The 14598-nt window shown below is 42.4% G+C and overlaps 1 protein-coding gene across 2 annotated transcripts in view; it reads right to left on the reverse strand.

The window, feature by feature from the left end:
• The window catches only part of nr3c2 (nuclear receptor subfamily 3, group C, member 2), a 271870-nt gene that overhangs the window by 68723 nt on the left and 188549 nt on the right, over positions 1-14598 (reverse strand). For both annotated transcript variants that reach the window (XM_055646550.1, XM_055646544.1), the window contains exons 4-5: positions 7130-7246; positions 4645-4965 (exon numbers count right to left, since the gene is read on the reverse strand). In XM_055646550.1, the coding sequence (XP_055502525.1) occupies positions 4645-4965; positions 7130-7246 (438 nt within the window). The remainder of the gene's footprint in view (positions 1-4644; positions 4966-7129; positions 7247-14598) is intronic.

A 14598-nucleotide genomic window follows, 5' to 3' on the forward strand; every position in this document is an offset into this window, starting at 1 on the left:
ATGAATTCATTAATATGGTGCTGAAGTATGTTATCAGAGAGATATAGACTGTTATAGTGATATGGCACAATGGACCTACAGCATAATGAATTGTGTGGTGTGCCTAAGCAAGCAGACCTGAATGAATAATGTGAGGTCAACTGATTGCAATTGTTCTGTTTTTTTAATAAAACCTGAGGCATTGTCATCCTATATTTCATAGCTTATGGACAGGTTAACAACATGCCGAATGATGTCGCACTGTGTTCAACTAATACTCCTTAAACCTCTGGGCTCTTTAGAGCGCATGCTGACCCAACATTGCCTTAATTGAAGGTACACAAAAAAGCTGGAGAAAGTCAGCGGGTGCAGCAGCATCTATGGAGCGAAGGAAATAGGCAACGTTTCGGGCCAAAACCCTTCTTCAGACTTAATTGTACTTGTCAGGTTTCTAAAATAACACCAAAAGCTTTCAATATTATGTTTTAGGTCCCCAGAAGACACGTGTAATGGGGTATTAGATGACTTTGTGGATACAAAACTTCTCAAAATAAATCACTAGAGGCTACCTACAAGTAAGAATAATTTATAAGAACATAAGAAATTTAAATGGAGCTCAAAGCCCATCAAGTCTGCTCTGCTGATCAACGAGATCACGGCTTATCCCCTCCAGTCAATGTGCTCCTTGAGTGAGAAAAATACTTTGCCACTACTTCAAAATGACGTATGTTTCATTTAACATTTCTTCCTATGCTGACTGACCAAAACAAATATGCAATTACAACTTGGATGAAAACATTCCAATATTTCAATTCTTCTTCTTAAGTTCAATGCTTAACATCATCAAAGACCCTTACCACCCATCGCATGACATTTTCTCCATCCTGCCATCTGGGAAGAGGTACAGGAGCATTAGCTGCAAAACCAGCAGGATGCTCCTCAGCTTCTTCCCACAGGCTATAAGACTGTTAAATGGACTTTGCCCCCTGCCAAGTATCGCGCACAAACCCCCACACTGCAGCAGAGCCACTGTTGTGCCGCTGCCGGTCGGAACGGCTGTTGAATGTTTAGTAGAGTGTTAAATTTGTTCATGATACATGTATTTTTTTATTTCTATTTATTTTTCATGCACACTGAATGGACACTGAACTAGTTGAGCAACTTTTTTTTGTTTCCTCTGGGTATGCGAATACTCAGGAAATGACAATAAAGATATACAATACAATACAATACAATACCAAGGCTGCCAACTGCTCTGCCTCTTCAAATGTCATTCCCAAAGCTGCCTTAACCATTTTGCTCCCTAAAATGCCATCTTTGACACTCTGAATGCCTTAATTTCTCTCTTCTCTCTGAACTTGTGGATTATGAGATCTTGCCTCTAACAAGTAAATGCCCATCCCTTCCTCTTTGAATTCCATTAATATAACCTTCACTAGTAGGCTGAGATGCATTTCATGTGTTAAATGCGCTTTTTATGTGAAAGAGCATATGTGCAAACAACATTAAGAATGTAGCAACCCCCTTCAGATAATATCACAGATCATTTTAAAATTTGTGAAAGTGATATATTATCTCTGTCCACTCCTAGGTAGTTTAAGAATCAATTATTTCTACCAGCTTTCTTCTCAATTATTCCATGATGACAGTTACATTTCTAATGGAGCCTCCTCCCATGTTCTACTGATCGCTCCACTGTATCTCAACATTATATGCTTGTACCATTTAAAAGAAACAGAAAAGGCTGGAAACGCACAGAACATAGATGCACCAGTGGAGAGAAAAAGAGATTTAACATTTCAGGTTTAATGACGTTTATCTAGAACATGGCAAAGATCTTTTCAAGTTTTTAATCCTTGGACTATTCTTCATTTACCCATTATTCCTTGACAACATTAATTGCATTAATAAGATAATAGAGACATATCTATCTTTCTGTCATGATAAAACAATTTTCACTGTACAGCTTTTCACTTGCAAATGAGCCAATTTATTTTTAAATTGTACTACTGCAATGAGTATCTTGTATAAAGCCTAACGAAAATTCAATGTTGTTCATATTTTCTAATTTTTGCTCAAGATTATTTTGAAGGCACCCATTCAAAATTGATTTTTGTTTGTTCCTATATTCCTTCCTACTTTATATCAAATAATAAATAAATGTAATATTTTGAGTTTTGACAAATACACTTTTGGGATTGAAACATTACCAAGCATTGCAATGTTTGGGAACAAAATGACTCTATAAATAGTTTTGGAAGCTGCTTGCAATGATCTAACTATCGATCACTATGTGTGTTCACAAAAAGGAAATGTAGTTCTATGAAATCTTTCTATATGTTGAGCAGGGAGGGTTTGGATTATGTATAAGTGAACTGGAAAGAATGAATGTTTTCCATAATCAATAAATCATTAACATAAATGCAACATGAATATGAACAAGTATCAACCTGAAATGTTAACTCTGATGATTACGAAAGAACTGTAGATGCTGGTTTAATTTGAAGGTAGACACAAAATGCTGGAGTAGCTCAGTGGGACAGGCAACATCTCTGGAGAGAAGGAATGGGTGACGTTTTTGGGTCGAGACCCTTCTTCAGTCTGAAGAAGGGTCTCGACCCGAAACTTCACCCATTCCTTCTCTCCAGAGATGTTGCCTGTCCCGCTGAGTTACTCCAGCATGTTAACTCTGATTCTCTTTTCACAGATGGCGCCTGACCTGGTGGGCAGGTTCAAGGTGTTCTGCTTTTTTTAAGTTCGATTTCAAGTATCCATACAATTTTGTTTTCACTTGTTGATATTCAGATAGTTAGTGAATCAGTTGATTGCCCACTTAAACAAAAGCAGACCGTTTGGAAAAGATGGCCTAGTAGAGCACTACAAAGTCTGATAAAGGAAGACAAATTTGCTGCAAGCAAGACAATTTTTATAGATTCACCTACCATACATTATCTATAAATTCATGGCAGTCCCCTTTTATTTTCATCATTCTGGTTAATCTGAGATTTTACACCTTCATTACCAACTTTGTATTTGGGGATATGATACAAACTGACAATTGATAATGCAGTAGAATTCAAAGTATTTTCAGTATTAAATTTATCAAAAGCTTGTCGAAGCTTCTAGGATTTTGCAAGTGAGGGAGGGATGCCACATCACAAATATATTCACATCCAGCTCTGTTACAATTGCCTTTAAATCTTGAAAACTCGATTATCAAGCTTGCTTTGGAAGCATGCTTGTGGAATCAAGAGTTCAAGAAAAGAGATGATTTAAGGGCGTGCCCCACTTGGCCATCATTTGTGCATCACGCAGATGGCGCGTGAAGATTTTGTACATCACAAAATCCTTCGACGCCGCACACGGCCGCGCGTCACTGCCTATGTCATCGCGCACAATGCGCACATCACGTGCGTGTTACGACGCACGTTTCATGCATCTTGACGCGTAAATGATGTTGTGTAAATTCCGCGCAAATGACGGCCAATTGGGGCAGACCCATTAGGAAACAATTTATCAAAACATCAACAAACGATCTGCTTTCTTGGAATCAAGTACAAAATTATCCAGCTTGTTCAAACTTATATACCAACTCCTCACCTCAGGCCAATGATATTAAGCCAGAATTATTCAAATTTTCCCAGTTGACGTTGATTGGCCTGAGATGAATCAATGCAAACAAATTAAGGTCAGCTATGATGAGCAAATTAAGCTAAGTGATGTTCCCAAAGCTTGGAGCACTAATTTTCGATATTATTATCATCAACCCTACACGTGATTTGGTAGAGTTACTCCTGTGCCCTGGCACTTGCTCTGAAGAAAATAAGCATGTTGAAATCTTCTATTTGACAATCTGTTGCAAGACAATAAATTACCACTAAAGATTGGTAAAATAGATCATTGGAAGTGTGGAGTAATCAGGCCAATGTTGATCTCCATACATTCACCAAGACACAAAATGTGAAAGGAACCCCATGAAATTCCACAGCGTCTACATCATTAACTACAGTTCTCTTAAGTCCATTATATGTTTTTTAATTTTGAAGTTACTATAAAATGCAAGCGATGTAGATACATTATTTGTGTAGGAAGGAACTGCAGATGTTGGTTTAAACCGAAGATAGACACAAAATGCTGGAGTAACTCAGCGGGACAGACTGCATCTCTGGAGAGAAGGAATGAGTGACGTACAGGTCGAGACCCTTCTTCAGACTGAAAGTCACGGGAAGGAAACGAGATGCAAACAACCCAAGTTTGTCCAACCACTATCTGAATATGTATCATTCTCTGAATATATGATTTATGTCTTTCATTTATATAGAATTAGTATGCATAGATTTGGGAGCAAGAGAAGCCAAAAGCTACATTTCTTCTGTAATAAACTCCACATTTTAAATACTAATTTAGTGAAACAAAAGATTTTTTGAAATATTTTAACGTTAGTACATTAAGTATGTATATTGCATATGTTTAAATAAATTCCCGTTAGTGTATTACCCTAACTCTACCTTTGGCAGCTAATCATTTTTTGTTTTGTTTTTGTAAGGTACACAGATACATCTTAGAAAATGTAGATCTATCATCTGTAGACATAAGCACCAGTTGCATGGCTAAATGTTCGAATCCTTAACAGAAAGAAAAATAAATATTTTTACGTAATCCTACCTGGAAGACCTTTTGCCCACTTCACGATTCGAACCATCTGTTTCTCAGCCAACCTGTTCAAACTGGACAACAGGTAATTGGTTGTGTCTGCTTGACTGCTGTCGTAAGATGCATAAACGACCTCGGGTTCAATGGCTTCGAGAAGGGTGATCAGCGATGGGCTCACATGGGGTGGCATCAGTGAGAAATGGGGAACAAGGGTGGTGCTACCACTTGGTTCTGGCAAAGCAGCAGTGAACATGATCCCTTCTTTAGGGCTGTGCGGAGGTTGCTGCTCTTCATGCAGCCCTTTCACCTTTCCCAGTTTCTTAGACTTCCGTGCTGAGAGAGAAAGAAAATAAATATATTTTGTTAGCAATTTTTTTTCATTTCGACTCTGACCGCAGAATCTGTACATCTAAACTTCTGTGCATGTAGATTAACAGTCAGTCCATTTTCATGTGTAGGAGAGAACTGCAGATGCTGGTTTGAATAGAAGGTAGACACAAAATGCTGGAGGAACTCAGCGGGACAGGCAGCATCCCTGGAGAGAAGGGATGGGTGATGTTTCAGGTCAGACACTTCAGACTGAAGAAGTGTCTCGACCTGAAACGTCACCCATTCCTTCTCTCCAGAGATGCTGCCTGTCCCGCTGAGTTACTCCAGCATTTTGTGCCAACAGACCATTTTCATGTTGATTTAGTATTTACAGACACTACACCAAACAGATCATTTATTATCTCTCTGAAAACTCTTACTCCAAGAGATCTATTCGGATACAGAGGTCTGCTTGCAATCCAGTGCATATAACCACTGCTCTCTCACTTCCTCTCCAGCAGTACTTCAGAGAGAGCCACTTTGGGGTGTGGTAATAGTGAGGTCCATCGGAATGGGATGCACTGGGCAAACGAGAAAGTGAGCAACCAGAAATAATTTGTAGAAGGGAAGACCAGAGCATGATGCTCTTCAAAACTACAACCTATTTCACAATGTCTCCTTGTAAAAGAAGGCTTATTGAACTGTGGATGACAGTGGCAGCCTTTAATGGAATGCAGAACATTGCTGGATCGGGTTGCCTACCAAAGGTTGCATAGAAACATAGAAAATAGGTGCAGGAGTAGGCCATTCGGCCCTTCGAGCCTGCACCGCCATTCAATATGATCATGGCTGATCATCCAACTGTGTATCCTGTACCTGCCTTCTCTCCATACCACCTGATACCTTTAGCCACAAGGGCCCAACCTAACTCCCTCTTAAATATAGCCAATGAACTGGCCTCAACTACCTTCTGTGGCAGAGAATTTATATTTATCTTGGGGAAACACATTCCCCAATCAAATATTCCATCATCAGCCAATTACACAAAGCTTGCCCTCACCCACTATGGAAAATCCAATACACCTCTACAGAGTGGCTATACATTGGTACTAATTACTAATCTGCCCCCCCCCCCCTCCCCTTCTAAAGCAATATGGCATTCTTGATACTCATTAATTGCTTCTTATTTCAAAAACTGCTAGGCCTATTTTCCCTTAAACTGTCTTATCCTTCCATCGTTTTTGATCTATCCCACCATCCAGTTTAGGTCCAAAGGTGTACAGCAGATGGGCATCAGTTCATGCTCAACATTCGTGGGGCAATTTCCATCCCAAAGTTTGCCTCCCGAATTAATTTTATTCAGAAGCACATTCACACTTGAACATTGGGGCCTTGAGAGCTCCCTAGTGGAGGACGCCATGTCAAATACTCTTTGGTTATATGCAGAACAATAAAACAGATACATCTGACATGATTCACGTTATAATCACATACAGTCATTTCAGCAGAGAGGATTTACTTGATAAACATAGAAATAGAAACACAGAAAACAAGTACAAGAGTAGGCCATTCGGCCCTTCGAGCCAGCACCGTCACTCAATATGATCAAGGTTGATCATCGTAAATCAGTACCCCGTTCCTGCTTTCTCCCCATATCCCTTGATGCCGTTAGCCCTAAGAGCTATATCTAACTCTCTCGTGAAAACATCCAGTGAATTAGCCTCCACTGCCTCTGTGAAAAAGAAAAGGAAGTTTCAGTAGGTGTTCCAAATCAGATGGCCATGTATAATAGTGGATCAAAGGACAACTGGAAACTGTTGACCAACTAAAATTGTCTCTGACTGTTATGGGAGGCCACGGTGGTGCAGCGGTAGAGTTACTGCCTTACAGCGCTTGCAGTGCCGGAGACCCGGGTTCGATCCTGACTATGGGTGCAGTCTGTACGGAGTTTGTACGTTCTCCCCGTGACCGTGTGGGTTCTCTCCGAGACCTTCGGTTTCCTCCACACTCCAAAGACGTACAGGTATGTAGGATAATTGGCTTGGTGTATGTGTAAATTGTCCCTCGTGTGTGTAGGAGGTGCAGGGATCACTGGTCGGTGCGGACTCGGTAGACCAAAGAGCCTGTTTCTGCGCTGTATCTCTAAATTAAACTAGACTGTTATGATTTGAACAATAAAAATAGTTACCTCCCAAGTTCATTCCTGCATGCAAACACTTTCGCAATCGGCACGCGGGGCAGTTTTTTCTCCGGATTTTGTCAATAATGCAATCGTTTCTTCCTGCACACAAGTAGTTTTGTTGCCCTAGTTGAAGGAAAAGATGATGTTAAAAAATGTACAATAATATTTCATCAGAGTTAAGGGAACTATAAACTTTAACCAGTTTAAGTTTATAGTTCCAAGAATTCCATGGACATTCAATAAAAACACAATATATATTACCGGGTTTTGGCCCGAAACGTTACCTGTTTCCTTCGCTCCATAGATCCTGCTGCACCCGCTGAGTTTCTCCAGCATTTTTGTGTACCATATATTACCAGGTGCAATATTGAAATATGCACCAAAAACAGAATACATAGAATTAAATAGACAATAGACAATAGACAATAGATGCAGGAGTAGGTCATTCGGCCCCTTTGAGCCAGCACAGCCATTCAATGTGATCATGGCTGATCATCAACAATCAATACCCCGTTCCTGCCTTCTCCCCATATCCGCTGACTACGCTATCTTTAAGAGCAATATCTAGCTCTCTCTTGAAAGTATCCAGACAATGGCTAAAGGTATCAGGGGGTATAGAGAGAAGGCAGCTACAGGATACAGAGAATTAACCTTGCCTACCAATGTGAGCCTGTGGCCTTTATAACAAGAAGTTGAGTATTCTCTGCCTCAGAGCCCTAGTGAGACCACACCTGGTGGTGGCTTTGGTCTCCAAATTTGAGGAAGGACATTCTCTGGATACTTACATTCCCGGGAGAGAGTCATAGCTAGATGGGGGCTCTTAAAGATAGCGGAGTAGAGGCAGGAAACATGTTTCCGATGTTGTCCATAACAAAGGTCCACAGTTAATAAGAATAAGGGGCAAGTGAACGGAGATATGGGGGGTTTCCACAGAACGCAGGAACAGGGTACTGGGTACTGATTGAGGATGATCAGCCATGATCACATTAAATGGCGGTGCTGGCTCGAAGAGCCGAATGGCCTACTCCAGCACCTATTGTCTATCAACACCATCCTACCCCCACTAGGGACAATTTTTACATTTACCAAGCCAATTAACCTACAAACCTGTACATCTTTAGAGTGCGGGAGGAAACCGAAGATCTCGGAGAAAACCCACGGGGAGAATGTACAAACTTAGTACAGAAAGCACCGGTAGTCGGGATCTAACCAGGGTTTCCGGCGCTGTATTCGCTGTAAGGCAGCAACTCTACCACTTCGCCACCTGTGAACGCCCTCAGCCCCTATATCTTGATGTATGTGTAGATATTCCTTAGCCAGCTACAGGGCGTGCAGATGATGGATGAGGCTTGTTCTCCCCTTTCAATGAATGAACCTTTACTTTGTTTCAAACTATTTCCTTCTGCTATAGTTTAAATGAGACTGGATTGAAAAAAATGATCTTCAGGGCTCTTGATAAGAGTGGATGTGGAGTGGATGTTAGCTCTTATGGGAGAATCCACAATGAGTATGTAAGTAATTCAATTCAATTCAATTCAATTTATTTGTCATTTGGACCCCTTGAGGTCCAAACAAAATGACGTTTCTGCAGCCATACATTACAAACAAATAGACCCAAGACACAACATAATTTACATAAACATCCATCACATTGCTGTGATGGAAGGCCAAAAAACTTATCTCTCCACTGCACTCCCCCCCCCCGATGTCAGAGTCAAAGTCAAAGCCCCCGGCTGGCGATGGCGATTGTCCCGCGGCCATTAAAGCCACGCCGGTGATGCAAGGTCGCACATCGGGTTCTTGATGTTAATGCCCCCGGCGGGCGCTCGCAGAGTCCCGCGGCCATTCCAAGCCGCGCGGGGCGGTGATGTTAGGCCCCGCTCCAGGAGCTCTTCGACCCCGCAACTCGGGCGGGAGAAGTCGCCGTTGCGGGAGCCCTGAAAAGCGGTCTCCCTCCAGTGACCCGCGGGCTCCCGGTGCCGCCGTCCGCCAGACCCGCAGTTGCAGCCTCTGAATCTCCGGAGGTCGGGCTGCAGCAGCGCTCCACCACCGCTCTGGACTCAGCCAGCTCCGCGACGGTGAGGTGAGTCGTCGGCACCAGAGCCCCCGATCTTCCTGTTGGAGGCCACTCCTCGTTGCAGCCCCAACGACAACGGAGACCCGACAAAGAAAAGGTCGGGTCTCCCATGCAGGGAGAGATTAAAAGTTACCCCCTCCCCCCCCCCACACACCCCCCAACAAAAAATAACAAAAACTACATAAAAACATAGACAAAAATGAATAAAAACGCAGACGGGCTGCATAGGCCGCTGCTGACGAGAGTCGGGCCGCCTACCGTATGTAAGTAAGTAAGTTTATTGGCCAAGTATTCACATACAAGGAATTTGCCTTGGTGCTCCGCCCACAAGTAACAACATGTGGTGAGCTTTTGGAATTTGCTTCTTCAAAGGACTGTGAGGTTTTGAATATTTTTAAAGTCAAGGTGGATAGATGCTAGATAGGAAAAGGGTCTCAAAGTTAGCTTGACTGTGAACTTTGTGTAGTTGAGGTTATGGCCAGTTCAGTCGTGAAATGACTGAATATGTTGAAGGTGCCAACACCTACTCTTCTTCCATATGTTAGTTTAGATGTTTGTACACAGGTAATGAGCAAAAAACAGGTCTCCAATGCCTAGAGCCTGATTTGGCAGCTGTATAGTAAATATGCAAAAAATGAGGGAAACAGAGGTCACTTGATTACATTTTAATAGTGAGGGAACAATATCATTTGTCGCCCTGAAGCATTTGTTTAAAGATCTTGTAAACATTCTCAAGTGTGCGGTTCTAAGAATGGTGTTGTCCGTTTCCCTTTACACTGATGTCCACTGTCAGTTTGACTATGGTTCACTCTGAAGTCAGCAGTTTCAAGCTTCGAGATGGGCGTTAACATCTCCGATTACTAGTCCTGGACCTCGCCATCCCTCTTCACCCTCCCTCTTCGTTCCCCTCTCCTCCTCCCCTCTCCCACTCTTCCCTCACCGCCCCTTCCCTCTCCTTTCCCCTAACCTCAGTCACTCCCTTTCTCCATAACCCCTCTCCCCTGCCTTACCCCCCTGTTCCCCCTCTATCTCCCTGCTCCCCCACTCCTCACCTCCCCCTATCCACCTCACTTCCCCCACTGCCCCCCCCTCCCTCGATTCCCCACACAACCTCCCCCACTGCCCCCTCCTCTCCTTCTACCCCCCTCCTCTCCCTCTATCCTCCTGCTCCCAAACTCCTCCTCCTCACCTCTCCCACTGCTCCCCTCTCCCTCTATCCCCCACTCCCTACCTCTCCCTCTACCCCCCTCCTCTCCCTCTATCCTCCTGCTCCCCCAGTCCTCACCTGCCCTATCCTACCCCCCCACAATAAAAATTGCGTTGTTTAATTCGTAAATGAAACCTCTCCCCTAACCCACCCCCACACAATGAAAATCGTGTTTGTAAATCAAACCTCTCCCCAAAATTTGATTAAAACAGATTTTTTTTTAAATAGCTATTTTTTATGTAAATGTGATCCGGGATCGCATTGTGATGTCATAAGCTGCTAACGGGCCATGCAAGTGGAAGTGATTTTTGTCAAAGTGGTTTTTGTAAAATTAAAAATGTGAATAACTTGTAAAATATACCATCAATCTGAACGAAACTTGCCACAGCACACCACAGGACTACGGCGAGTAAGATGGGCCAAAAACTGTAGCACGATCGTGTACCGTTTGGGCGTAGTTTCGGGATCACACACATACAAACAAACAAGAGGAGAGTTTTAGTGTTGCGCTTGGTGCGCTGACAACCACCTGGCCCTTAACTCCAAGAAGACCAAGGAGCTCATTGTAGACTTCAGGAAGTCTAGGGGCGGCACGCACACCCCCATCCACATTAACGGGACGGAGGTGGAACGTGTCTCCAGCTTCCACCTCCACGTGTCTGCCAATCACCCCCCCCCCCGGACAATCCTCCCACAGGAAATACACTATGACTGTATGCATGTAAATAGATTTATTTATTGAAATCATATTCTATGTCGCTCTTCTAGGGAGATGCTAACTGCATTTCGTTGTCTCTGTACTGTACACTGACAATGACAATTAAAGTTGAATCTGAATCTGAATCTGATTAGTAATATACATGATAAACTTGGCCATGTAGGTGACATGGGACATACTCAGGATAGGTAATCATGCTGGTGAATTGGGATCCAAATAGGCTGCTGGTAAGGAAAACCACCCAATAGCTTGGGAAGAAGGCAGCATGGCAGGTTAAATAGGCAGAATAGTTTGGTGCCCAAGTATGGCAGAAATCTATTGGGCTGAATGTGCAGGCTGGCTAAGCAGCTGAATAGGTAGAGTGAATACCTTGTGAATGGGAGAATGAATGTACAGAGACAATCACTAGCTGCATCAGTTAACACAAGGCATTCAAACATGAAGACAACAAGGAGATCTTTCCAATTAAGCAGATAAACAGATAGCAGGCTTATAATTAGATACACAAAAGGGTTTACAGCCTCTGATTTGGGTGTTTTAATGAATTGAAATCGTTAGCAAAAAGACAAAAAGCCATAAGATTTGTTTAAGCAGCACGTGTTATATATGTGACACACAATTCAATTTCAATTAAAAATCATTTAGAAAAGTAAGTTATGGATTATTGCAGATTCTTCAGAGTCGTCTGTGTATTTGATATATTAATCCAATGAGCTGCATGTCTCAATTCTTCTGTTGACATTTTCATTCACATGGATGACATGAGCCACTCATACAAAAAAAAAAACAGCTTCACATCTTCACTGTTAAATCTGCTTGGTTCCTAACCTTTGGAGACTGGTAGTACCCAATTTATTTAATATATACCAGACTGATTCCTGGGATGTCAGGACTGTCTTATGAAGAAAGACTGGATAGACTTAGTTTATACTCTCTAGAATTTAGAAGATTGAGAGGGGATCTAATAGAAACTTACAAAATTCTTAAGGGGTTGGACAGGCTAGATGCAGGAAGATTGTTTCCGATGTTAGGGAAGTCCAGGACAAGGGGTCACAGCTTAAGGATAATGGGGAAATCCTTTAAAACCGAGATGAGAAGAACTTTTTTCACACAGAGAGTGGTGTATCTATGGAACTCTCTGCCACAGAGGGTAGTTGAGTGTAGTTCATTGGCTATATTTAAGAGGGAGTTAGATGTGGCCCTTGTGGCTAAGGGGATCAGGGGGTATGGAGAGAAGGCAGGTACGGGATACTGAGTTGGATGATCAGCCATGATCATATTGAATGGCGGTGCTTGGCCCGAAGGGCCGAATGGCCTACTCCTGCACCTAATTTCTATGTTTCTATGTTTCTATGTTTACCCTCTACTTTCTCAGCCACACCCTCCACCACTCCACAGTTCATGGGCGCCATCTGATCACCTTTCTCAACCAGCAAACAACATTTGAAGAAGGGACTCAACCTGAAAAGTCACCCGATTCCTTCTCTCCAGAGATGCTGCCTGTCTAGTTGACTTACACCAACTTTTTGTGTCTATCTATGATTGCAACTCTATATCAAGGCACTAATCCGCTGCTTGAATTATTCCCTACCCATTCCTCAACTTCAACTATGGAGGCTCCTTCATCACTAAACACTGACATCTCAGCCCATCCCAGCTGCAGAACCCCAATCAATCACTGACCATTTTCCGCCTAACAATATCCCAGCTTCACACTCCCAGTCTTGATTTGGTTTAAAGGTCCCTGGCCACTGACTCTCTTACTAATTTCTTAGCCCAAACCACTTACTCATCACCTGGCGCTCATGCCAATGCCTGGCCTACCCCTGGTCCTCAGCTGCGACTTTATTTTCCGGTGGTGGACTCCCAAACAATATATTTGCTGGCTTGTTGCTCTCCCATCCAGTTACTGGGAGAGTTCTGCTACCATTCATTTTCTAGGCAAATGTTTCCCCTCCATTTAAGCCAAAGGATCAAAATAGAAAGTTTATGGTGAATAGAACAGTTAAGTCATTTAAAATATTTAGCAGGAAATAGACTTCTGAGGTTATTGTGGACATATCTAGTTCACTACTGACTTTTCCTTGAACATATAAAAGAAGTACTGTGTTGTGTTTGTAGCAAATAAACAAAAATAGTGTTAAAGGATAGTCCCTGGGCTCATCCTATTCACAAAAGTTAAGAATATTATCACTGAGATGTTTTTGATGTTAAAACGTGGAGGTAATATTAAGTAATGCAGTGCTTATGCTTGGTGGAAGGGAGGGCCTCATAGCACACTAGCGGAAAATCTCTGCTTCAACATGTTAATAAAGTCAGAATGAATTGAGTTCAACTACTGTAGTTCATACCCGGGCTGGAAAAAACGCCCCGTCTTACCTGATGCCCCGCTAAGCATAACGAGCCGCTAACGATACGAACGTCTACGACCTCCTATGGACTCTTTACAACATTCTAGTTTTGTTGAAAGAAATATGATTCTAAAAATAGAGATTGGAACGATAGGGAACTTAACGTTACTTGCAATAAGTTACCATGAAAGCTATTTGTAAAAAGGTCTTAAGAGACAATAATTTTTTTTCCCCAAGCCAGGAAATCTGAGGAAGAAAGGCAATTAGCACTAAAATTTTCACCCAAAATTCATTATTACTGTAGGACATGATGGTGCGAACTTCTGATTCACTGCAGATGGCTTTAATTGCATCTTAAACTTGATGAATCTTTTAATGATGTGAAGCTAATACTGGTTAGCAAGGACAATGATTGCAATGACTACTAAGGGAAGAGAATAATATTACTTGCCAGACGTGAAGGTCAATAGTAAGAGGAAAGAGGATGCTGTGTTTGCCAGGGGATGCCAGTTTAACAGAGTTTGCAGTAGCATTCCATCAAGAGACATGCCAAACTAACAATAGGGCAGCTCCACATACTGCCCAGAATCCTCCGGTGAACTGCCACTTTACGTAGCGGGAGGACAAAGCGGAAAAGCATCTGGCACAGATTTGTGCTTCTAATGAGTGAGAATTGCTGGGAAGGGTGTAGAAAGGAGTGCTTCTATTTTGCTACAGAGGTCTTATTTTTCCCCCATTTCTGTGGGTGGGGATAATGCTGGTAATACTCACACTTATTCCTGTTCAGGACACACTCAAAAAAGACCTTGATAATGCTTAAAATGTGCCTCAATGTTTGTCAGTGGAGATACACAAAAATGCTGGAGAAACTCAGCGGGTGCAGCAGCATCTATGGAGCGAAGGAAATAGGCGACGTTTTGGGCCGAAACCCTCAGAAAATGGCTAAACAGATCAATATAAGCAGCAACATAGGTCACCTAAGACACTGATTTCTGGGATTTATTTCATAGTCAGCCACATGTGAGTACTGTGCATTATTCTGCTCTGTGAAATACAAAAAAGACATGGAGGTACTGGTGAAAAAACACAAAGAGATGTAAAGAGAATGTCGATTTTCAATAT

Source organism: Leucoraja erinacea, chromosome 1 (genome assembly GCF_028641065.1).
Source record: "Leucoraja erinacea ecotype New England chromosome 1, Leri_hhj_1, whole genome shotgun sequence".
NCBI classification, from domain to species: domain Eukaryota; kingdom Metazoa; phylum Chordata; class Chondrichthyes; order Rajiformes; family Rajidae; genus Leucoraja; species Leucoraja erinaceus.